General features: G+C 45.3%; 1 protein-coding gene and 1 pseudogene across 1 annotated transcript; both read left to right on the plus strand.

Annotated features, from left to right (window-relative positions):
- Positions 1-664: 664 nt before the first annotated feature.
- On the plus strand, positions 665-12,807 carry LOC106612526 (T-box transcription factor TBX1-like; annotated as a pseudogene).
- Positions 12,808-14,014: 1,207 nt separating this feature from the next.
- Positions 14,015-26,248, plus strand: LOC106612634 (beta-secretase 1). Its single transcript, XM_014213980.3, has 9 exons — positions 14,015-14,607; positions 20,873-20,961; positions 21,241-21,457; positions 21,876-22,013; positions 22,268-22,402; positions 22,724-22,825; positions 23,099-23,248; positions 23,466-23,637; positions 25,721-26,248. The coding sequence occupies exons 1-9, from the start codon at positions 14,293-14,295 to the stop codon at positions 25,963-25,965; spliced, it is 1,563 nt and encodes a 520-aa protein (XP_014069455.2). The 5' UTR covers positions 14,015-14,292; the 3' UTR covers positions 25,966-26,248.
- The last annotated feature ends 697 nt before the right edge of the window (positions 26,249-26,945 follow it).

Consider the following 26,945-nt stretch of genomic DNA (forward strand, 5'->3'; position numbering starts at 1 on the left):
TATGTTTGTGTGTGTGTGTGTGTGTGTGTGTGTGTGTGTGTGTGTGTGTGTGTGTGTGTGTGTGTGTGTGTGTGTGTGTGTGTGTGTGTCGTGCGTGCGTGCGTGCGTGCGTGCGTGCATTCGTGCATTCGTGTGTGCGTGTGTGTGCGTGTGCGTGTGTGTGTGTATGATTATTACATGTCAGTGGCTTCATTACAGTGTGCTGGATGAAGTGGGACCCAGGGTCGCTTGAGTGTCCAAGCCTTGTCATCCACAAGGATGAAGTCCATGAGCAGCACATACTCCACTGCAGGTTCCATCCCTGAGATATTCACCTGGAAGGTAGAGAACATCCTCCTACAAGGACCATGCAGAACACAGCAGCACACACACTTACTGCGTATGGGACAGAGGACTGGAACACCAAGCGTGTTCCAGTCCTCTGTCCCATACCCAGTCAGTGGTAACCTCAACCACACAGACACTCTGCTTCTCCAAGGACAGCTAACGGTCTGAGACTCAATCAGGGCGCTTTGCTGTGGTCAAAGTGCTACTCTAAACTGGACAGCAGACTGGTCAGTGAACGGTGGAACAGCAGAGTAATACAACCAACTGGGGGAAGTTGAAAGTTGACAAATCTGAAGCGTTGCCCACCACTGGAGATTCTGACTGTAGCACAAACAGTATGGATGGTACTGGAGCTTCACTGCATTAGTTTGAATTCATGGTTCCTACCTCTTTCCTGTGAAATCCTCTTTCATGTGTTTTTTCCTCCTCTTCTCCCTAGTTCCTCAGCTGTCTCACAGGTGTGCCATCACGCTGCCCTGCTGTGCATAAGCTGGTGGGGTCACCTGTGCCAAAGCCCCCCGGGTCACGGGGGTCACAGTTCAGCTGGAGATGCACGCGCTGTTTCAACAGTTTGACCAGCTGGGCACAGAGATGATTGTCACCAAGGCTGGGCGGTAGGAACATGTTGACGCATATGGACACAGACACACACACACACACACACACACACACACACACACACACACACACACACACACACACACACACACACACACACACACACACACACACGCACACACGCCACACACACACACACACACACACACACACACACACACACACACACACACACACACACACACACACACACACACACACACACACACACTCACTGTGGTTGAACTAATCACTGCGTTGCTGCTGTGTTCTGCATGGTCCTTGTAGGAGGATGTTCTCTACCTTCCAGGTGAATATCTCAGGGATGGAACCTGCAGTGTGCTGCTCATGGACTTCATCCTTGTGGATGACAAGAGCTACAGGTGAGTTTTCTCCATAGAGTTACATAGAATGTGATTTAGAGGATCTGTGGTTTTACCCACACTCTGCCAGCATAAGAGACATGCACTAGATAGATCTACACGTAACGGTGTTTGTGGGGAATCATCATACAGTATATTGTGCTTATGATGTACAGTCATACTCTGGTAGCCTCTTCTTGATTGTACAAAATAATATGTACCAGATAATGCATGAAATCTTAATCAGCGCGAATTGAGAATGCATTGAGTAGAACTTTCACCCTGGTGTAATATAACTTTCAATAGTGGAGTGACATAACGTGCAACCTATGAATATAGTATCTTTGCTCTCCTGTATGTGGATATGTATTCCACAGCTCCTCGTGTCTGGTGACAGGCAGGGCCAACGTGGCGGCCCCCGGGAGGATGGACTTCCACCCAGACTCCCCCGCCAGAGGGTTCCAGTGGATGAAACAAATGGTCTCCTTCGACGCACTCAAACTGACCAACGACCTGCTGGATGACAATGGACATGAGCGACAAGCACACACACATACTGTACACACGGACACAGACCAGTCCAGACCAGACACAGACACATACACCGACCAGTCCAGACGCACACACACACACAAATCTTTACAAACAGTACTTGCTTAAGATCTTTATACATTCTTTGGAATTTCTGAGTCTTTGTTCCTGTGTGTGGACGTAATTTGCATTGTGTTTGTTTGTCACACACCTCAATGATCTTGAACTTCATGCATCGTTACCAGCCTCAATTCCATGTGATGTACGTGGACCCACGGCGGGACAGCCAGCTTCATCCCCACCGCAACTTCTGCACCTTCTCCATCCCTGAAATACACTTCATAGTCCACTGCCTACCTGAACCACAGAGTATTGTAATGACTATGTTATAATGGTCATGTCATATGATGTTGCAGACACAAAATAGTCCAGTCTTGTATGAATTATGTTCGCTGGAGATTCACCCTACATACTGCCTTGAAATTGCTGACAGATAATGTTCTCTCTCTCTCTCTCTCTCTCTCTCTCTCTCTCTCTCTCTCTCTCTCTCTTCTCTCTCTCTCTCTCTCTACCCAGGAAAGGTTAAAAAATAGCCCATATTTGTATATGTAGCCTTAGAAATTAAGTTTTAATGTGAAATGCTTGACAGTGTATGTGATGTAAACAGAGAGGTCTACTTTCTTGGGTACCTGAATATTGTCTGGTTTTCATAAAGCTGTCCGCTCAAGAGGAAGCTTCTCACTGTAACCAGTGCCTGTAATCTGGTTCAGGTTATTAATCAACCTACCAGGGTATTTACAAACACTACAGGAACAAGATCACCCACATGTACTGATCACATTTTTACTAATACTGTACAACTTCGTTCTAAAGCTGTATCCGTACCCATTGAATGCAGTGATCACAATATAGTGGCTATATCCAGGAAAGCCACATTTCCAACAGCTGGGCCTAAAATAACGTATAAGAGATCATACAAAAGATTTAGCTGTGACTCTTATGTGGATGATGTAAAAAATATTTGTTGGTCTCATGTGATTAATAAGGAGCATGTAAGGGGTGCGTAACCGGTGGCAGGGAAGTCAGACGCAGGAGAGCAGAACTTGGTAATAGCCGGAGCAGTTTAATAGCAAAACCAACGGCATAAAAATAACAAGATATGGTACAAAAACCCGTCGCGCACCAATCAACACGTGCCGAAGCACTTACAATAAACAATCCCACACAAAGACATGGGGGGAACAGAGGATTAAATACACAACAAGTGATTGAGGGAATTGAAACCAGGTGTGAGGAAAAACAAGACAAAACACATGGAAAATGAAAAGTGGATTGATGATGGCTAGACCGGCGACGCCGAACGCGGAGAACCGCCTGAACAAGGAGAGGACCCGACTTTGGCGGAAGTCGTGACAGTACCTCTCCCCCTTGACGCCTGGCTCCAGCAGCGCGCCGACGCTGGCCTCGGGGACGCCCCGGAGTGCGAGGCGCAGGGCGATCCGGACGGAGACAGTGAAACTCCCGCAGCATTGAAGGGTCCAACACGTCCTCTACCGGAACCCAGCACCTCTCCTCCGGACCGTACCCCTCCCACTCCACGAGGTACTGAAGGCCCCTCGCCCGACGCCTCGAATCCAGGATAGAGCGAACGGAGTATGCTGGGGCCCCCTCGATGTCCAGAGGGGGCGGAGGAACCTCCCGCACCTCAGACTCCTGGAGCGGGCCAACCACCACCGGCCTGAGGAGAGACACATGGAATGAGGGGTTAATACTGTAATCAGGGGGAAGCTGTAACCTATAAAGAACCTCGTTCACTCTCCTCAGGACTTTAAATGGCCCCACAAACCACGGACCCAGCTTCCGGCAGGGCAGGCGGAGGGGCAGGCGGAGGGTCGAGAACCAGACCCAGTCCTTACTGCGGTGACGGTCTGCACTGGCTTTCTGGCACAGCACGGCCCACTGGAGGTGAACATGGGCGGCGTCCCATGTCTCCTCCGTGCGCCTGAACCAGTCGTCCACCGTAGGAGCCTCAGTCTGACTCTGATGCCAAGGTGCCAGAACCGGCTGGTACCCCAGTATGCACTGGAAGGGGGAGAGGTTAGTGGAGGAGTGGAGGAGTGGTGGAGTGAGTTCTGAGCCATCTCGGCCCAGGGCACGAACGCTGCCCACTCCCCCGGCCGATCCTGGCAATACGACCACAGAAACCTGCCCACATCCTTGTTCACTCTCTCCACCTGCCCATTACTCTCGGGATGAAACCCTGAGGTAAGGCTGATCGAGACCCCCAGACGTTCCTTGAATGCCTTCCAGACCCTTGAAATGAACTGGGGACCTCGATCAGACACTATATCCTCAGGCACCCCGTAGTGCCGGAAGACGTACGTAAAAAAGGCCTCCGCAGTCTGTAGGGCCGTAAGGAGACCGGGCAGAGGGAGGAGACGGCAGGACTTAGAGAATCGATCCACAACAACCAGGATCGTGGTGCTTCCCTGTGAGGGTGGGAGGTCGGTAAGAAAATCCACCGACAGGTGCGACCAAGGCCGCTGTGGAACGGGTAAGGGGTGTAGCATCACTCTGGGCAGGTGCCTAGGAGCCTTACACTGGGCGCACAACATAAACCCTCACGTCTTTGACCAAGGTAGGCCACCAGTACTTCCCAACCAAACAGTGCACCGTCCGACCGATCCCAGGATGACCAGAGGAGAGCAGACGGAACGGACAGCAGACGGAACGTACAGACACCCAGCGGGACACTGGAGGGAAGCGGGCTCTGCACGTAACGCCCGTTCAATGTCCGCGTCCAGCTCCCACACTACCGGCGCCAGCAGTCAGGATGCCGGGAGTATGGGAGTGGGATCCATGGGCCGATCCTCTGTGTCATACAGTCGGGACAGTGCTTTCACGTTTTGGGAACCTGGTCTGTAGGAAAGGGAAAAAACAAAACGGGTGAAAAACATGGCCCACGTTGCCTGGCGAGGGTTCAGTCTCCTCGCTGCCGGATGTACTCCAGATTGCGGTGGTCAGTCCAGATGAGAAAAGTGTGTTTAGCCCCCTCAAGCCAATGTCTCCACACCTTCAGAGCCTTGACGACAGCCAACAGCTCCCGGTCCCCCATGTCATACTTTCGCTCCGCCGGGCTGAGCTTCTTCGAGAAGAAGGCACAGGTGCGGAGCTTCAGTGGCGTACCCGAGCGCTGAGAGAGCACAGTTCCTATCCCAGCCTCGGACGCGTCCACCTCCACTATGAACGCCAAAGAGGGATCCGGATGAGCCAGCACGGGAGCCGAGGTAAACAGAGCCTTCAGGTGACCAAAAACCCTGTCCGCCTCAGCCGACCACTGCAGTCACACCAATCCCCCCTTCAGCAGTGAGGTAATGGGAGCCGCTACCTGACCAAAACCCCGGATAAACCTCCGGTAGTAATTAGCAAACCCTAGGAACCGCTGCACTTCCTTTACTGTGGTGGGAGTCGGCCAATTATGCACGGCTAAAATGCGGTCACTCTCCATCTCCACCCCTAAGGTGGAAATGCGGTACCCTAGGAAGGAGACGGACTGCTGGAAGAACAGGCATTTCTCAGCCTTGACGTACAGGTCATGCTCCAACAGTCGATCAAGCACCCTGTGCACGAGGGACACATGCTTGGCGCGTGTAGCGGAGTATATCAGAAAGTCATCAATATACACCACTACACCCTGCCCGTGTAGGTCCCTGAAAATCTCATCTACAAAGGCTTGGAAGACTGATGGAGCATTCATCAACCCGTACGGCATGACGAGGTACTCATAATGCCCTGAGGTCGTACTGAACGCTGTCTTCCACTCGTCTCCCTCCCGGATACGCACCAGGTTGTAAGCACTCCTGAGATCTAGTTTGGTGAAGAAGCGCGCCCCGTGCATTGACTCAATCACCGTGGCGATAAGAGGTAGCGGGTAAATGTACCTCACCGTGATCTGATTTAGGCCTCGGTAGTCAATACACGGGCGCAGACCTCCCTCCTTCTTCTTCACGAAAGAGAAACTCGAGGAGGCAGGTGAAGTGGAGGACCGAATGTACCCCTGACGCAGAGATTCAGAGACATATGTTTCCATTGCCGCCATCTCCGCCTATGAGAGGGGATACACGTGACTCCTGGGAAGTGCAGCGTCTACCAGGAGATTTATCGCACAATCGATGGGGTGGTAATTGAGTCGCCTTCTTTTTGGAGAAGGCGAGAGCCATATTCTGGGGGAATGCGCACAGTGGAGACCTGGTCTGGACTTTCCACCGTAGTAGGACCAACGGAAACCCCTAAACACCTCCCCGAGCACTCTCGCGACCACCCCGTGAGAGCCCTCCATTGCCAAGAAACAGTGGGGTCATGACAAGCTAACCAGGGTAGGACTAGCACCACGGGAAACGCAGGAGAGTCAATGAGGAAGAGACTAATTCTCTCCTTGTGACCCCCCTGCGTCACCATACCCAGAGGAGCGGTGGCCTCCCTAATCAACCCTGACCCTACTGGTTGACTGTCTAAGATGTGAACGGGGAAGGGCACAGCCATGGGAACAATGGGGATCCCTAAACTAAGGACGAACGATCTGTCTATAAAATTCCCAGCCGCACCTGAATCAACGAGCGCCTTATGCTGGGAATGCGGTGAAAACTCAGGGAAAGAAACATACAAAAACATGTGTGCAACAGAGGGCTCTGGGTGAGAAGGGTGCCGGCTCACCTGGAATGATGCCAGAGTGCCCTGCTTGCTGCCTCGATCCCCAGAGGAACCAACCCGGCACCGACCGGCAGTGTGACCTCTGCGGCCACAGATGGTGCACGAGCCGGAACCTCTTCCAGTCTCCCTACGCACAGCACCTCCCAGCTCCATGGGTACCGGAGCGGCGGTGCTGGGGGATGGAACCGATAGAACCCGATCTGGGTGGCCAGCAGGTTATCCAGCCGAATGGACAGGTCCACCAGCTGGTTGAAAGTGAGGGTGGTGTCCTTGCAGGCCAACTCCCGACGGATGTCCTCGCGCAAACAGCGGCGGGTGAAATCCTCGAAATGGTCCAGTGCCGCACCCGGGGAAGGGCGATACGAATCCCACTGGAACTGGGTGAAGGGGGGGGCGAGTAGTGGAGACCCTGGTTGTGCTGGTGGAGGCGCTGGAGGAACTCCCTGTCTCTCCCAGCGGTCCATAGTTTGGACAACGAGGTCCATGGCGGTGCCGAGATGGTGGAGCTTCGCTGCATGCTCCCGGACGCGCTCCTCCACCCCTATTCCAGGGGCACCTGCTCCTGCTGACTTTATATAGTCGGTGTGGGATTCTGTAAGGGGTGTGTAACCGGTGGCAGGGAAGTCAGACGCAGGAGAGCAGAACTTGGTAATAGCCGGAGCAGTTTAATAGCAAAACCAACGGCATAAAAATAACAAGAAATGGGTACAAAAACCTGTCGCGCACCAATCAACACGTGCACAAGCACTTACAATAAACAATCCCACACAAAGACATGGGGGGAACAGAGGGTTAACCTCTCTAGGGTCGGCGGGACGAAATCGTCCCACCTACTCAACAGCCAGTTGAATCCCGTGGCGCATTATTCAAATACCTTAGAAATGCTATTACTTCAATTTCTCAAACATATGACTATTTTACACCATTTTAAAGACAAGACTCTCGTTAATCTAACCACACTGTCCGATTTCAAAAAGGCTTTACAACGAAAGCAAAACTTTAGATTATGTCAGCAGAGTACCCAGCCAGAAATAATCAGACACCCATTTTTCAAGCTAGCATATAATGTCACATAAACCCAAACCACAGCTAAATGCAGCACTAACCTTTGATGATTTTCATCAGATGACAACCCTAGGACATTATGTTATACAATACATGCATGTTTTGTTCAATTAAGTTCATATTTATATCAAAAACCAGCTTTTTACATTAGCATGTGACGTTCAGAACTAGCATACCCCCCGCAAACTTCCGGTGAATTTACTAAATTACTCATGATAAACGTTCACAAAAAACATAACAATTATTTTAAGAATTATAGATACAGAACTCCTCTATGCACTCGCTATGTCCGCTTTTCGGTGAAAGCACATTTTGCAATATTCTAAGTAGATAGCCCGGCATCACAGGGCTAGCTATTTACACACCCACCAAGTTTAGCCCTCACCAAAGTCAGATCTACTATAAGAAAAATGTTATTATCTTTGCTGTTCTTCGTCAGAATGCACTCCCAGGACTTCTACTTCAATAACAAATGTTGGTTTGGTTCAAAATAATCCATAGTTATGTTCAAATATCCTCTGTTTTGTTCGTGCGTTCAAGACACTATCCGAATGGTAAAGAAGGGTGACACGCACGACGCATTTCGTGACAAAAAAATTCTAAATATTCCATTACCGTACTTCGAAGCATGTCAACCGCTGTTTAAAATCAATTTTTATGCCATTTTTCTCGTAAAAAAGCGATAATATTCCGACCAGGAAAGGTCGAGAGAGAGAGAGAAAATAAAAACATGGGGTCGACTCGTGCACGCGCCTCCGTCCCATTGTCCTCTGATAGAGCACTTACCAAAAGCGCTAATGTTTTTAAGCCAGTGGCTGGAATTACATCATTCAGCTTTTTCCCACCTTCTGAGAGCCTATGGGAGCCGTAGGAAGTGTCACGTTACAGCAAAGATCCTCAGTTTTCATTAAAGAGAGCCAAGAAGAACAAGAACTTGTCAGACAGGTCACTTCCTGTAAGGAATCTTCTCAGGTTTTTGCCTGCCATATGAGTTCTGTTATACTCACAGACACCATTCAAACAGTTTTAGAAACTTTAGGGTGTTTTCTATCCAAAGCCAATAATTATATGCATATTCTAGTTTCTGGGCAGTAGTAATAACCAGATTAAATCGGGTACGTTTTTTATCCGGCCGTGCAAATACTGCCCCCTACCCCCAACAGGTTAAATACACAACAAGGGATTGAGGGAATTGAAACCAGGTGTGAGGAAAAACAAGACAAAACACATGGAAAATAAAAAGTGGATCAATGATGGCTAGAAGATCGGCAACGCCGAGCGCCGCCCGAACAAGGAGAGGACCCGACTTCGGCGGAAGTCGTGACAGAGCATCCAGATGCTACGCTTGATGATTTTATGAAATTGCTTCTTTCAATTATTGATAAACATGCACCTGTTAAGAAAGTGTTAGAATTGTTAAGGCTCCATCAATTGATGAGGAATTGAAAAACTGTATGGTTGAAAGAGATGGGGCAAAGGAGTGGCTAATAAGTCTGACTGCACATCTGACTGGCTGACTTACCGCAAATTGAGAAATGATGAGGCTAAACTCAACAAAAAGAAGAAGAAACTGTATTATGAAGCTAAGATCAATGATATAAAGATGATGGTATTTTTTTGTTGTTGAATACTTTAAATGAAATTATGGGCAGAAAGACAAATTCAGGCCTCCCTAGTGACACAGTGGTCTAAGGCACCGCATCGCATTGCTAGCTGTGCCACTAGAGATTCTGGGTTCGAGTCCAGGCTCTGTCACAGCTGGCCGCGATCGGGAGACCCATGGGGCGGCGTACAATTGGCCCCGTGTCATCCGGGTTACGGGAGTGTTTGCCTGGAAGGGATGTCCTTGTCCCATCGCGCACTAGTGACTCCTGTGGCAGGCCGGGCACAGTGCACGCTGACATGGTCACAAGGTGTACAGTGTTTCCACCTACACATTGGTGTGGCTGGCTTCCGGGTTAAGTGGGCCTTGTGTCAAGAAGCAGTGCGGCTTGGTTGGGCTGTTTTTCGGAGGACGAACGGCTCTCGACCTTCGCCTCTCCCGACTCCGTACAGTGGTTGCAGCGATGAGACAATACTGTAACTACCAATTGGATACCACAAAATTGGGGAGAAAAAGTGTGGGAGAGGTGGAAAAATATTTTCTATCGCTCAATAATGACAAACATCCTATCTGTCATATATTTAATCTGAGTCTAGAGGAAAGTGTTTGTCATAAGGCCTGGAGGGAAACCAAAGTCATTCCGCAACCAAAGAATGGTAAAGTGGTCTTCACTGGTTCTAACAGCCGACCAATCAGCTTGCTGCCAGCTCTTAGCAAACTGTAGGAAAAACTGTGTTTGACCAAATCCAATGTTATTTCTCTGTAAACAAATTAACAACAGACTTTCAGCATGCTTATAGAGAAGGGCACTCACAAATGACTGGTTGCTGGTTGAAAGAAATCGATAATAAGAAGATTGTCTGAGCTGTACTGTTAGATTTCAGTGCAGCCTTTGAAATGATTGACCATAACGTTTGTGGTATAGCTTTACAACCTCTACCATACTGTGGATTCAGAGCTACTTACCTAATAGAACACAGAGGGGTTTTCTTTCATGGAAGCTTCTCTAATGTGAAACATGTAAAGTGCTTAACATTTTTACCAATGACTTTCCGCTGGCATTAAACAAAGCCTGTGTGACCATGTATGTTGATGATTCAACCCTATACGTGTCAGCAACCAGAGCTAGTGAGTGAATTCACTGCAACCCTAAACAAAGAGTTGATGTCAGTTTAAGAATGGGTGGCCAGTAATAAACTGGTCCTGAACGTCTCTAAAATAAAATCAATAAAATCAAATCAAATCTAATTTGTCACATACACATGGTTAGCAGATGTTCATGCGAGTGTAGAGAAATTCTTGTGCTTCAAGTTCTGACAATGCAGTAATATCTAACAAGTAATCTAATAAATTCACAACAATACCTTATACACACAAATGTAAAGGGATGAATAAGAATATGTACATATAAATATATGGATGAGTGATGGCTGCGCGGCATAGGCAAGATGCAGTAGATGGTATAGAGTACAGTATATACATATGAGATGAGTAATGTAGGGTATGTAAACATTATTAAAGTGCCGTTATTTAAAGTGACTAGTGATACCTTTATTAAGTCCATTAATTAAAATGGCCAGAGATTTAGTGATGGTTGTTTAACAGTCTGATGGCCTTGAGATAGAAGCTGTTTTTCAGTCTCTCGGTCCCAGCTTTGATGCACCTGTACTGACCTCGCCTTCTGGATGGTAGTGGGTGAACAGGCAGTGGCTTGGGTGGTTGTTGTCCTTGATGATCTTTTAGGCCTTCCTGTGACATCGGATGCTGTAGGTGTCCTGGAGGGCAGGTATTTTGCCCCCGGGGATGTGTTGTGCAGACCGCACTACCCTCTGGAGAGCCTTGCGGCTGAGGGCGGTGCAGTTGCCGTACTAGGCGGTGATACAGCCCGACAGGATCCCCTCGATTGTGCGCCTGTAAAAGTTTGTGAGTCTTTTAGGTGACAAGACACATTTCTTCAGCCTCCTGAGGTTGAAGAGGCACTATTGCGCCTTTTTCACCACGCTGTCTGTGTGGGTGGACCATTTCAGTTTGTCCGTGATGTCCGGAACTTTTCACCTTCTCTACTACTGTAGAGAAGGTGTTTTTATAAGAAACAATGTATTGGTAATTCCAAACTGTTTTCATAGTCAATTTATATACAGCACGGACACACAAACTTACCCCACCAGACTTGCCACCAGGGGTCTTTTCACAGTCCCCAGGTCCAGAACAAATTCAAGGAAATGTATAGTAGTATACAGAGTCATGAGTGCATGGAACTCCCTTCCATCTCATATAGAGCAAGAGAACAGCAAACCTGGTTTCAAACCTGTTTTTTTGTTTTTTTGTGTGTATATACTGACATGTATGTGTAACTGATAGATACACAGACACACTATGTTTTAATGTTTTTAAATGTATGTAAATTGTTAAGTATTTGTAATGTATTTTTCGTTATGTGTCGGACCCCAATAAGATTAGGCGTCAGCTAATAGGGATCTCTCTCTCTCTCTCTCTCTCTCTCTCTCTCTCTCTCTCTCTCTCTCTCTCTCTCTCTCTCTCTCTCTCTCTCTCTCTCCAGCTGAAGATAGCCAGTAACCTGTTTGCAAAGGGCTTCCGAACTACTGATCCTGACGCCTGGTAAAACAAATAAACATGTTATTTGTTTGTTAATGTCTAGAATTTCAGAATCATTTTGGTGATACATTGAACTTAAAAGTCAAAGTACAACAACCAAATTCAGACATTGAGAACTGATTGTCAGATTCAGGTGGCTTCCATCCTACAATTAATATCTAATCTAGATTGTTCCATGGAAACGCTCAATTAAATAATAACTGCACCATTGTACATCCTTATCGCTCTTATCACCTGATTCAGGTTAAGGAGCAATCGCAATAGGATACCTGATCTTTGACCCTGGCGTCTACATATGACAACACAACAGACACTCAAGTAGCCTAGTGGTTAGAGTGTTGGACTAGCGACTGAAAGTTGGCAAGATCAAATCCCTGATCTGTAGCTTGTGAGGTGTGGAAACACTTTGTTGCTTTTATGGATTTTGTCTTGTTGCTCTGTCTGTATGCTATGTTTTGCTTGTCCTATGTTGCTCTGCGTGTGCTCACTGCTCAATGATTGTCTATATTGTAATTGTTTTTAATAACCTGCCCAGGGACTGCGGTTGAAAATTAGCCGACTGGCTAAAACCGGCACTTTTAATGAAACGTTGATTAAGGTGCACTGTCCCTGTAAAAATAAAATAAACTCAAACAAGGTAAAAATCTGTCGTTCTGCCCCTGAACAAGGCAGTTAACCCACTATTCCTAGGCTGTCATTGAAAATAATAATTTGTTCTTAACTGACTTGTCTAGTTAAATATAGGTAAAAAATTATTAGAAATTAGGCTTGATAAAGTAAGACATTGGTTATTAAGGCCAAGCATAACATGATATGATAAATGGTGACTGATGTTTTTAACCTGTTGTAATTCTACCTGACTGTTCTTTGACTGTAATGCGACTGTGTCGTTGTGTGTTCAGGGAGCTCAGCGCCAGGCCCCTGCTTCACTCTCTGCCCACCTGGCAGCCACAGGAGGGCAGCCATGAGTTTGGCAGTACGTCAGGAGAGCAGTGAGCACAGAACCTAGAGTCTATCAAGTGAGCGACTGAGACCCAGGAATCTCCCTGTCCTCCTCCCTCAAAACATCTGTGTCACAGTGAAATACTGAGCATGTTTTAGGCAATATACAGCCCTTAATACACAGGGTTGGGTAGGTTACTTTCTAAATATAATTTGTTGCAGTTACAAGTTACCTGTCCAAAATTGTAATCAGTTACGTAACTTTTGGATTACCCAAACTCAGTAAAGTAATCTGATTAGATTCCGTTACTTTTTGATTACTTAAGAAGACAAAAATGTATATTACCAATTGAAAGACATGTATTGCAGGATAAATGAATGTTAAAGTTTACATAGCTGGCAATATATGGATGTTAAATTTTACTTTATGGATTGGTTATGTAGGCTTCTTCTAACTCAACGCTTTCTACTACATATATTAATAATACGATAACATTTCTTCCGTAGTTCCATTACTATAGATCTTCCTACAGTAGCCCACATTCTCCATCAATATGTGGCTGTCTCTCCTCATTATTTCTCAAAGGAACCAAGTGAAAATGTTCTATCATGAGATCAATCAATGATCGTTTCATCTTGGGCTGATGATTTTAGATATTACTTTTTAAACGAAGCATACAAGGGGGTATAGGGAAATGAATTGTTTAAAGTGAAAAATATTATTATTCAAATTATGTCAATAAAGACCCATTCAAAAATAATGAGCTCTTTTACTTTATCCTTTATTAAAGGCTATTTTTATTAAAGGCTCTTTTATCTTTTATTACCCGTGAATAAATAGAAAAACTACTATACCCACAATGCCCCGTGCTGAGGTTGTGCTTGCAGGGAGATGCTCAGCTCTGTTACGAGCTGATGCAGAATTGATGGAGGAGGCGCGTGAATGCGGGAAGGTAGCGGAGAGAATGCACAGAGGAGAGATGCGGATTATGGTGGCCTATATGACTGGGATTTTTGGTGGTGTGACAGAACCATGATTGTACGGGTAACGGGCCTCTGGATTATTGATATTGGGACCTCAGCCTTTTTGGACAACCTCTAATTCATGCGTTTTATGATTTATTTTACTATCAGCCTACTTGCGCAGTTGTTGATTTCATTATACTGAATTTGATTGTTTTGTCAACAGCTATAGGCACATGGATATTTCTGTTGTTTATCTAAGATTTTGTAAATTATTGTTTTTTTTCTTCCATACATTGAGGACAAGGTGTACGGCCGCCTCAGCAAAGCGCTCGATACCACACCATCTATAAACACGGACAGATATTCAAATCAAGTGGACTCCGCTGTCTTTTAATAAAGATGTCAAGACTATTACATTATGGCTGCAACTGCCAATTTTTGTAGCATCAGCGTTTGATCTTGGTGCAATAAACAACAGTTCTGCAGCATTTCTAATGATACCAAACTGAAAGGAGACGGTCGAGTGCGCAAATTAAGGGTCTTAAAATATATAGGCTAAAATAACATTTCAAAATGGAGGCACTCTGTCCTCGATGGATGGTATTTTTATGGACGATTGTCTGCCTATTTGTGGGTGTCAGCTTTGGCACCAACGAGGCTGAAATTGAATCAAACACCTCAGGCCCACTGGCTATTCACTTCCCACTGCGACAGGGCCCTCTCTCCGAGCCCCAACCCCCGCATTTGTCCCGGCACCGCTCTTCGAGGGCAGTGCGGAGGGGCAGAGGGGTCGGTGGCATCAATTTCGTGGACATGATCGACAACCTTCGTGGGAAATCCGGACAGGGCTACTACGTGGAGATGGCAGTGGGTTCACCGCCACAAAAGGTGACACACTCTCTCCCCCCCTCTCAATTCAATTCAAATGGCTGTATTTGGGAAACATATGTTTACATTGCCAAATCAAGTGAAATAGATAATAAAGAAAAGTGAAATAAACAATACAAAATTAACAGTAAACATTACACTCACAAAAGTTCCAAAGGAATAGAGACATTTCAAATGTCATATTATATCTATATACAGTGTTGTAACTATGTGCAAATAGTTCAAGTACAAAAGGGAAAATACATGAACATAGATATAGGTTGTATTTACATTGGTGTTTGTTCTTCTCTGGTTTCCCTTTTCTGCAACAGGTCACAAATCATGCTGTTGTGATGGTACACTGGTATTTCACCCAATTGATTTGTTTTCGAATCCTTTGTTGGTCTGTATAATCTGAGGGAAATATGCTTAGGGGACTCTTCTCCAGGTTTATCTCTCTGTAGGTGATGGCTTTTTGTTATGGAGGGTTTGGGAATTGCTTCCTTTTAAGTGGTTGTAGAATTGAATGACTCTTCTGGATTTTGATCATTAGCGTGTATCGGCCTAATTCTGCTCTGCATGGATTCTTTGGTGTTTTCCGTTGTACACAGAGGACATTTTTGCCGAATTCAGCATGCAATCTCAATTTGGTGTTTGTCCCATTTTGTGAATTCTTGGTTGGTGAGCGGAACCCCAGACCTCACAACCATGAAGGGCAATGTTTTTTTTTATATAATGATTCAAGTATTTTTAGCCAGATCCTAATTGGTATGTCATATTTCATGTTCCTTTTGATGGCGTAGAAGGCCCTTCTTGCCTTGTCTCTCAGATTGTTCACAGGTTTGTGGAAGTTACCTGTGGCGCTGATGTTTAGGCTGAGGTATGTATAGTTATTTGTGTGCTCTAGGGCAACGGTGTCTAGATGGAATTTGTATTAGTAGTCCTGACAACTGGACCTTTTTTGGAACACCATTATTTTTGTCTTACTTTGTCTCTCTCTCTCACTCTGTCATTGACGCGCCCATTCAGTTGATCCTGTATGACATTTTGCTCACCTGTGCCCTATATCCTCTGCATTGTGGCACGTCAAACCTAACCTCCTATCAAACCTTTGATTAGTGGAAGCAGGTGTTTAATTGTAGGGCAAAAACTAAAATGTGCACCCCTTTGGGTCCCCAGGACCAGAATTAATAAACACTGGCCTTGGTAAACCTTGGTAACCTGGCCTCTAAAATGACAGATGGTGACGAAGAAGAACAACAAGAATAAATGTGTGTGTCTCTGTTCTTGCATGTGAGAGAAGGGAGAAAGAAGGAGAGAATGAAGCCTTTAATTCTGCAGAGAGAGAGGGGAGATAATTACCAATGTGGTGCAGCTAAGCAGCTGCAGGGTACAGACTGGCACACCACAGGGATTACTGTGTGACAGAGCCAATGTTATGCCCTGCCTAGGACACTCCCATTGTGCCACTAGGAGGATAAACCATCACTGGCTTCCATCCACTCACTAACATTTATACTGAACAAAAATATAAACGCAACATGCAACAATTTCAACGGTTTTACTGAGTTACAGTTCATATAAGGAAATCAGTCAATTGGCATTGGGCCACTTGGGAGCCAGGCCCACCCACTGGGGAGCCAGTCTCAGCCAATCAGAATTAGTTTTTCCCCCCAAAGGGCTTTATTACAGACAGAAATACTCTGTGGCATTGTGTTGTGTGACAAAACTGCACATTTGGCCTTTTATTGTCCCCAGCACAAGGTGCACGTGTGTAATGATCATGCTGTTTAATCAGCTCCTTGATATGCCACACTTGTCAGGTGGATGGGTTATCTTGGCAAAGCATAAATGCTCACTAACAGGGATGTAAAGAAATTTGTGCACACAATTTGAGAAAAATAAGCTTTTTGTGTGTATGGAAAATTTCAGGGATCTTTTATTTCAGCTCATGAAACATGGGACCAACACTTTATATGTTGCATTTATATTTTTGTTAAGTATAGAAACATTGATATAAATACAACCATAGAGATTGATCCAGTATTAATAACTATGTATACGACGCACTAAAAGAAACATAACAAAATATTTCCCTCATGTAATAGAAGGGAATTCTATTACCATATTGCTTTGATACAGTAATACAAACCAAACATTTGCCACAAAAGGCTGAATAGACTACTATAAGACTCAAATGTGTGACTGTTACAGTAACTTCAAGATGTAAACTCTATGTATCAATTGTCACAGTGTAGAAGTGCTGATCTAGGATCAGGTCCCCCTGTCCATCTAATCCTATTAATTGGGATCTAAAAGGCTAAACTGATCCTAAATCAGCACTCCTAGTCTGAGACGCTACATACCTAAGGCTCCTGATATAATATCTTCTAAAATAATAGATGAGGTTGCGACAGGGATTCTAGACTTCTGCTAGAAACAGGAAGTGTAGCAGGTCCGAGTTGTGTGTGTGTCAGGATGCAGCCGACCAGGCGTCTCGGGTGGTGTGTGTGAAGGGAAGCAGGATGCGGGCAGGACAGATCAATTGTGAGGCGTCAGCGTATTCCTCACCAAAATACACCCTCTACACTACAATCAGAGAGTGAAAGGAAGAGAGCATGCCAAGAGGCTGACCGAGGGAGAGTTTATGCAGGTTAAAGTTAAATCACTCTTTACAGTAATGCTAAGGTTTACCTTTATTTATTTCAATATCATATAACATGCAAATGGGTCCACACAGACTGTTATGCATAATCTCCCTAGTAACCCTAATTTATTTAAATTTGATTTGTGTTTCCCCAACAATTCATTGCAATGCATGGCTTGGTGTTTTGATGTGTGTGGAGGGGTGAATGTGGTGTGGTGTTAGGGCAGGGGTGTAGTTCCAGCTAAACCCAGGGAATGGATGGCAGAGGGACATTCTCCTCCAAGAAATGTTTAGAAAATTGAAGCTCATCTACTGTATTGCATCACAATTTAAAAAACGCTAAAATACTATTTGGAGCACAGCAAAAACAAGCTAAAATGACTCCAGACATGATCAGCTTGTTGCTGTAGCTTCATCCACCTCTGTCAATAGGGGACTGAACGTTCTAGAAACCAGTGGAGGCTGCTGAGGCGAGGACGTCTCATTTTAATAGCTGGATCGGAGCATATGGAATGGCATCCATGTGTTTGATGAATTTGATACCATTCCACTGATTCTGCTTCAGCCATTACCACAAGTCCATTCTCCCCAATTAAGGTGCCACCAGCACTCCTCAGGTGCTACAAACACATCATACAAGAATTAGCTGCTACGCACTGGCTCAGCACCGAGATTAAAACTCTAGTTTAGTTTCATGTCAAGTCAATCAGCAGTTGCCTAGCCAAAGCCATCTACTACAACCATCTTTACCTCTGCACTGTGTTGAGAAAAAGTTGTGCTGTTCCCTGCAGCTGCGTGATACGCTCTGCATAAATCCAGCCAGCCAAACAAAAAGCCTTCCCTCCTGCTCCCAGGTGTCTGCATGGTCCTAAAGTCAGCCCTTGTAGTTCAGCTAAACTGCATTTGAATTTTTATCGTTTTTTAAATGTTTTATTTTAGTAGCCTATTTTAAATAGTTTGTGTTGACACCCCTGTGAGAGAGCGTTAGAAGATGACATGGATATGTTATGGAACAGCCGGGTGCGTGTGATGAGTGTGTTTCAAGTGACATGTTGGTGTTGGCGGGAGAGTGTGTGTGGGACCAGGTGAGAGACTAAGGCAACAGGCTGGGGGTTCTTCCAGGCACACAGTCCCTGAGGCTCTTGGCTCTGCCATGGAGAAGAAGAACGTTTCTGGACTGTGTCCCAAATAGCACCCTATGGGTTTTGGTCAGAAGTAGTGCACTATATAGGGAATAGGGTGCCTGGTAGGGATGCATCCCTGGATATTTCAGGAGCAGGATCTATTATTGATCAGGGTCCTTCTGGTCACCAGAGAGACAAAACATGGCTGCCAGTCTGATTGACTCACTGACTGCGCAAAATATGATACTCACACTGAAAGGAGAGGGAAGGAGGTAGACAGAGAGAGAGAAACAGAGACAGAGGGGAATCCGAGAACAGCCTAGGGGTTGGATGCAATGGAAAAGGAAAAGAGAAGGACATTTGGAGCATAATAAAAACAATACATAGCAACTGTGAGTAACATAACGCCAGGAGATGAGAGAGTGAGAGAAAGTGACTAAATGGCTGAAAAGAAGAAGTGTTTTTAGCAGCAGCTGCAGGGAATTGTTTTATGAATAGGCATGGCTGTCTCCAGGGTAACAGAGGTAGTGTATTTCAGTGTATTCTGTCCTTTAACCCTGGAAGACGCAAGAACGCAAACACCTACATATACCACATACAGTTGAAGTCAAAAGATTACATACACCTTAGCCATATACATTTAAACTCCGTTTTTCACAATTCCTGACATTTAATCCTAGTAAAAATTCCCTGTCTTAGTGAAATGTCAGAATAATAATAGAGCGAATGATTAATTTCAGCTTTTATTTCTTTCATCACATTCCCAGTGGGTCAGAAGTTTACATACACTCAATTAGTATTTGGTGCATTGCCTTTAAATTGTTTAACTTGGGTCAAACGTGTCAGGTAGCCTTCCACAAGCTTCCCACAATAAATTGGGTGAATTTTGGCCCATTCCTCCTGACACAGCTGGTGTAACTGAGTCAGGTTTGTAGGCCTCCTTGCTCGCACATGCTTTTTCAGTTCTGCCCACAGATTTTCTACAGGATTGAAGTCAGGGCTTTGTGATGGCCACTCCAATACCTTGACTTTGTTGTCTTTAAGCCATTTTGCCACAACTTCACAACTTTGGAAGTATGCTTGGGGTCATTGTCCATTTGGAAGACCCATTTGCGACCAAGCTTTAACTTCCTGACTGATGTCTTGAGATGTTGCTTCAATATATCCACATACTTTTCCTACCTCATGATGCCATCTAGTTTGTGAAGTGCACCAGTCCCTCCTGCAGCAAAGCACCCCCACAACATGATGCTGCCACCCCGTGCTTCACGGTTGGGATGGTGTTCTTCGGCTTGTAAGCCTCCCCCTTTTTCCTCCAAACATAACGATGGTCATTATGGCCAAACAATTCTATTTTTGTTTCATCAGACCAGAGGACATTTCTCCAAAAAGTACGATCTTTGTCCCCACGTGCAGTTGCAAACCGTAGTCTGGCTTTTTTATGGCGGTTTTGGAGCAGTGGCTTTTCCTTGCTGAGCGGCCTTTCAGGTTATGTCGATATAGGACTCGTTTTACTGTGGACATACAGTGAGGGAAAAAAATATTTGATCCCCTGCTGATTTTGAGCGTTTGCCCACTGACAAAGAAATGATCAGTCTATAATTTTAATGGTAGGTTTATTTGAACAGTGAGAGAATAACAACAAAAAAATCCAGAAAAACCATGTCAAAAATGTTATAAATTGATTTGCGTGGGCAAACGTACAAAATCAGCAGGGGATCAAATACTTTTTCCCTCACTGTAGATACTTTTGTACCTGTTTCCTCCAGCATCTTCACACGTTCCTTTGATGTTGTTCTGGGATTGATTTGCACTTTTTGCACCAAAGTACGTTCATCTCTAGGAGACAGAACGCGTCTCCTTCCTGAGCGGCATGATGGCTGCATGGTCCCATGGTGTTTATACTTGCGTACTATTGTTTGTACAGATGAACATGGTACCTTCAGGCATTTGGAAATTGCTCCCAAGGATGAACCAGACTTTTCTGAGGTCTTTGCAGATTTCTTTTGATTTTCCCATGATGTCAAGCAAAGAATCACTGAGTTTGAAGGTAGGCCTTGAAATACATCCACAGGTACACCTCCAATTGACTCAAATGATGTCAATTAGCCTATCAGAAGCTTCTAAAGCCATGACATCATTTTCTGGAATTTTCCAAGCTGTTTAAAGGCACAGTCAACTTAGTGTATGTAAACTTCTTACCCACTGGAATTGTGATACAGTGAATTATAAGTGAAATAATCTGTATGGAAATAATTGTTGGGAAAATTACTTGTGTCATGCACAAAGTAGATGTCCTAACCGACTTGCCAAAACTATAGTTTGTTAACAAGAAATTTGTGGAGTGGTTGAAAAACGAGTTTAAATGACTCCAACCTAAGTGTATGTAAACTTCCGACTTCAACTGTATACCTGTTACAGTATATAGGCCTAGCATTGGAAAAATGCCCAGTGAATATGTAATATGGTTTCATAACAATGACAACTATGTTGTGTTTGTGTGTTTGGGAATCAGTTGAATATTCTGGTGGACACAGGCAGCAGTAACTTTGCAGTTGGGGCAGCTGCTCACCCTTTCCTCTGCAGATACTACCATCGCTCACTGTGAGTACCATGGGATCTTATTACGATACACTGAAAGTGCTCCATCTTGAAAACTTTACTGCTGACATGCACAATGCTTTGGGACCATATCAACAGTGGACTGATGGACAAAATACAAAAATATTTTTGTCGAGTAAACTATCCCTTTAAATATGATATTAAATATGAATCCCATTGAACAGTGAATCTCAGTGGAATCTCTCCCTTTTAGATGGCACTGCACACACTTCCCTTGGTGGACTTATACAGTAAGCACCTTTTCTCCCCTGTTGTTCATAGGTCTAAATCCTACCGCGACCTTGGGCGCAGTGTCTATGTACCTTACACCCAGGGCCGCTGGGAGGGTGAGCTGGGCACTGACCTGGTGTCTGTGCCGCATGGCCCCAACGCCTCGCTCCGTGCCAACATCGCTGCCATTACCCAGTCGGACCGCTTCTTCATCAACGGATCCAACTGGGAGGGCATCCTGGGCCTTGCCTACGCCGAGATCGCCCGGGTGAGAGAGGGGAAGAGAGAGGGAGGGAAATGGGCTGGGTTGAAAACACATGGGTGAGATGGGCTTGAGGGAGATGGAGAGGGAGGGAGAGAGAAGGAAAGAGAGAGGGCTGAGCAGAGATTGCCTGGGAGGGAGGGAGGGAGGGAGGGAGGGAGGGAGGGAGGGAGGGAGGGAGGGAGGGAGGGAGGGAGGGAGGGAGGGAGGGAGGGAGGGAGGGAGCAGCTAGAGGGTCACTGGTGAGGGTGGAGAGCCAGCGCTATACAGTAATGTGGAAAATGCACAGTGATGGATTTGTTAAGATACAATGTCAATTTAGGCTTGCTGTCAACAAGATGGCTAAAATAATCACTTTAATATAGCTATCCTTTTCCCATCTTTAAATCCTTTCTAAATCCCCACCCCACCCCTCTCTGTTTAGCCTGATGAGACACTGGAGCCTTTCTTTGACTCACTGGTGCGGCAGACCCCCGTGCCCAACCTGTTCTCCCTGCAGATGTGTGGCGCAGGGTTCACCCAGAACTACAGCCTGGGCAGTGCCACCGTGGGTGGCAGCATGGTGAGAGAGAATAGACATACAGTAGATAGGAAAAGGCACAGACACATTTTCTGTTTGAGGGAAATACACAGAAGCGGTGTGTTGTGTTAGTGTAACCAAGAGGGTTATACATAGAGATTGTACAGTATGTGCCAGGCAGGCAGGCAGGTCGGTATTGTTTAGCTATAATCGGTATTACAAAGGCAATATGAGATGAAAATTGTGTTGAGAGTTTGGACCCAGCCTATGATACTGTTTGATTGCTGTTTTCTTAGATCATTGGTGGAGTGGATTCTTCTCTCTATGTTGGGGACCTGTGGTACACCCCGATCCGCCGGGAGTGGTATTATGAGGTCATCATTGTGCGCATTGAGGTCAATGGTCAGGATCTCAATATGGACTGCAAGGAGGTGAGATACTGTGTGTTTTTCTGATCAACCTTTAATCAACATTTTCCTCCCTATATCGTTCCACTTTCTCTTTATTATATTCATATAATATATGCTCTTTAGCAGACCCTTTTATCCAAAGCGACTTATAGGCATGTGTGATTACATATTAAGTATGGGTGGCCCCTTCTCTTTTTATCTTTTGTTTGCTCCTGGATTCTCTTTAGTTAACCCTGAATATCTGTCTGTTGTTTACCTTTTATCCCTAATAATGGTGCAGTAAGTGACAGTGAATAAATAATGACAATTTGCTTCCTTTCTCTTGGCTTGTGTCTCTATCAGTACAACTATGATAAGAGCATTGTGGACAGTGGCACCACTAACCTCCGGCTCCCTCGCAAAGTGTTCCAGGCAGCCGTGAAGGCCATCGAGGCAGCCTCGTCTGTGAGTCCCTCCTCATACCTCTTCTCATCTCTCTCTCGCTCCCCATATCTCTGTCTCTGTTGTTTTGATCTCTCTCTTCTTTCTAGCTGCCAGTTTCAGCTAGTGTCATGTGAAATCCCTTTTGTCAGGTCTAATGTCTGTAATAGTTTCATAGCTATAATCTTTCTCTAGTTTCTGCAATTGCTAAATATTCTTTCTACCCTTCTCTCCCAAACACACGCACACACACGCTCATGCGCACAAACATACACAAACCCCATGTCTCCCTATCAGACAGAGCAGTTTCCCTCTGGGTTCTGGTTGGGGGAGCAACTGGTGTGCTGGCAGGCTGGCACCACCCCGTGGCACATCTTCCCTGTCATCTCGCTCTACCTAATGAGTGAGAACCGCAACCAGTCCTTCCGCATCTCCATTCTCCCACAGGTAACAGTGTCTGTCTGTGTACTTACCTGTCATTGAATACAATAGGTCTTCATTATTCAGTTAATCAATTCAATGAGGTAGTGATGATCCTCTCTTAAACTCCTTTAACTTTTTATTCAATTTTGATGTGTGAAGAACTACAGAGAGTATTTGATGTACCATCCATTGTAGGTGTTCTCTGCTGACTGATGTCCACTGTTTCTTTGTCCCCCTGCAGCAGTACCTGCGACCTGTGGAGGACGTGGCCTCTGCCCAGGAGGACTGCTATAAGTTTGCCGTGTCCCAGTCCAGCACGGGCACCGTCATGGGTGCCGTCATCATGGAGGGATTCTATGTGGTGTTCGACCGCCAGAGGAAACGCATTGGATTTGCCGTCAGCACCTGCCATGGTGAGGGGGGCAACGGAGGGACTATGAGAAGTGCATTCGGAAAGTATTCAGACCCCTTTACTTTTTCCACATTTTGTTACGTTACAGCCTTATTCTAAAATGTATCAAATATTTTTTTTCTCATCAATCTACACACAATACCCAATAATGACAAAGCAAAAACAGGTTTTTAGACATTTTTGCAAATGTATTAAAAATAAAAAACAGAAATACCTAATTTAGCTTTTGCTATTAAACTGGATATTGAGCTCATTGATATGATCAGTTTCCATTGATCATCCTTAAGATGTTTCTACAACTTGACTGGAGTCCACCTGTGGTAAATTCAATTGATTGGACATGATTTGGAAAGCCACACACCTGTCTATATAACGTCCCACAGTTGACAGTGCATGTCAGAGAAAAAAACAAGCCATGAGGTCGTAGGAATTGTCTGTAGAGCTCCGAGACAGGATTGTGTCGAGGCACAGATCTGGGGAAGGGTACCAAAACAATTCTGCAGCATTGAAGGTCCCCAAGGACACAGTGGCCTCCATCATTCTTAAATGGAAGAAGTTTGGAACCACCAAGAATCTTCCTAGGGCTGGCCGCCTGGCCAAACTGAGTAATCGGTGGAGAAGGGCCTTGGCCAGGGAGGTGACCAAGAACCTAATGGTCACCCTGACAAAGCTCTAGAATTCCTCTGTGGAGATGGGAGAACCTTCCAGAAGGACAACCATTTCTGCAGCACCACCAATCAGGCCTTTATGGTAGAGTGGCTAGACGGAAGCCACTCCACAGTAAAAGGCACATGACAGCCCGCTTGGAGTTTGCCAAAAGGCACCTAAAGACTCGCAGACCATGAGAAACAAGATTCTCTGTTCTGATGAAACCAAGATTGAACTCTTTGGCTTGAATGCCAAGCGTCACGTCTGGAGGAAACCTGGCACCATCCCTACGGTGAAGCATGGTGGTGGCAGCATCATGCTGTGGGGATGTTTTTCAGCGGCAGGGACTGGGAGACTATTCAGGTTTGAGGGAAAGATTAACGGAGCAAAGTACAGAGAGATCCTTGATGAAAACCTGCTCAGGACCTCAGACTGGGGCGAAGGTTCACCTTCCAACCGGACAACGACCCAAAGCACACAGCCAAGACAACACAGGAGTGGCTTCGGGACAAGTCTCAATGTCCTTGAGGGGCCCAGCTGGAGCCCGGACTTGAACCCGATCGGACATCTCCGGAGAGACCTGAAAATAGCTGTGCAGCGACGCTCCCCATTAAACCTGACAGAGCTTGAGAGGATCTGCAGAGAATAATGGGAGAAACTCTCCAAATGCAGGTGTGCCAAGCTTGTAGCGTCATACACAATAAGTCATACCCAAGAAGACTCGAGGCTGTAATCGCTACCAAAGGTGCTTCAACAAAGTACTGAGTAACGGGTCTGAATACTTATGTAAACGTGATATTTCAGTTTTTATTTTATAAACTTGCACAAAAAAAATAAAATGTTTTTGTTTTGTCATTATGGGGTATTGTGTGTAGATTTACGAGGAACATTTTAGAATAGGGCTGTAACATAACAAATATGTAAACAAAACATTATGAACACCTGCTCTTTCTATGACATAGACTGACCAGGTGATCACTTATTGATGTCACTTGTTAAATCCACTTCAATCAGTGTAGATGAGGGGGAGGAGACAGGTTAAAGAAGGATTTGTGTGTGTGTGTGTGTGTGTGTGTGTGTGTGTGTGTGTGTGTGTGTGTGTGTGTGTGTGTGTGTGTGTGTGTGTGTGTGTGTGTGTGTGGACGTGTTTAACTATACTTGTGGGAACATTTTGTTGGTCCCCAAAAGGTCAAATTCTGTTTCTAGGGGGTTTAGGGTTAAGGTTAGAATTAGTGTTAGGGTTAGAATTAGGTTAAGGAGCTAGGGTTAGTTTTAGGATTAGGGTTGAAGCTAGGGTTAAGGTTAGGGTACAGGTTAGGGAAAATAGGATTTTGAATGGGACTGAATTGTGTGTCCCCACAAGGTTAGTTGTACAACACTATGTGTGTGCCTGTATGTTTGTATGTTGCTGATCTAGGTGTATTTCTATGCCACAGTGCACGATGAGTTCCGCACAGCGTCCGTTGAGGGGCCATACCATGGCGTGGACCTGGAGGACTGCGGCTACAACATCCCGCAGACGGACGAGTCCACCCTCATGACCATTGCCTACATCATGGCAGGCATCTGTGCCCTCTTCATGCTGCCATTGTGCCTTATGGTGTGCCAGTGGCGCTTTTCCCGCTGCCTTCGCCCACCTGGATTTGGGGACTTTGCTGATGATATCTCACTCCTCAAATGATAGAGAGACATGGACATACTGTACACAGGAGAGGCAAGCCTACCAGAAATGGAGATGGTGGCTTTGCTTATTGTTGTTGAGTGCGCATCAGCCTCATTGAGTAATGCAGAAACAGATTAATATGTAGGATGGTGTTGGTTGTGGCTTGGGCGGGTAGCACAATGACCAATCAAGCCAATGGCCATTTACTTTGGATTCATCAAAGGTGGATATACCAGCAAGCTGGGTTAAATGGCTTCCTGGATTCAGTGGACAACTTAATTGATATAAGGGCATGATATAAGTATACAATACGTATAGGTGTGTGTGAGTGTTTGTGATTGTATGAGGTGTGTGTATATGTGTGTTTATGGATCAAATGTACAAAGTAGATTATCTAGAATTTAAGGATGGACCTGATCATTGAATATATTGGATTTGTTTGATTTGACATCAACAGTACCAGCTAAGGAACGCTAATCATAAGTGCTAATTGGGTGAACTTTTCAAGAGTGAAATTAGCACTCAAATATCAGATGCAATTAACTTTTATGGTGAAGCCATGTTACTTGGTGTGCATTAAAAAGCTAAGATGATGTATTTAATACGGTTAATATCAGATATGGCACTTTTATATGGCTCTTGTTGATTCAGTTGGTGCATTACCTCACTGCTAGTGAATGCACTAATTCACACAAAAAGAAAAGCACGGACACACAATGATTCTCCCACACATACAGATGTCTTCAAAACCTCCAAACAGCTTAACCATCTCAGCCAACCCCTCAACAGCTTTATACAAAAACTCACCTACACAGACAGTAACACACATATTCATGAAACCCCAGTCAACTGCACTATCCCTATGGTGCGCTTGAATATAAATAGTTGTGTTATTTTACGTAAATTAACACAATATTAAAATGTCTCAATGAGGGACAGATTCTACTTTCATCGACCTGCTGTAAATAAATCTGAAATGTATATCTGTCAGATGCACT

Source organism: Salmo salar, chromosome 09 (assembly GCF_965601325.2).
Source record: "Salmo salar chromosome 09, fSalSal1, whole genome shotgun sequence".
Classification (NCBI taxonomy): Eukaryota; Metazoa; Chordata; class Actinopteri; order Salmoniformes; family Salmonidae; genus Salmo; species Salmo salar.

Excerpts from the sequence above, each read along its gene's own strand:
- LOC106612634 (XM_014213980.3), top strand. The coding sequence starts at position 14,293 with ATGGAGGCACTCTGTCCTCGATGGATGGTATTTTTATGGACGATTGTC. Across the intron at positions 22,014-22,267 it reads CCACCGTGGGTGGCAGCATG|ATCATTGGTGGAGTGGATTC; the intron begins GTGAGAGAGAAT and ends CTGTTTTCTTAG. Across the intron at positions 22,826-23,098 it reads CCATCGAGGCAGCCTCGTCT|ACAGAGCAGTTTCCCTCTGG; the intron begins GTGAGTCCCTCC and ends TCTCCCTATCAG.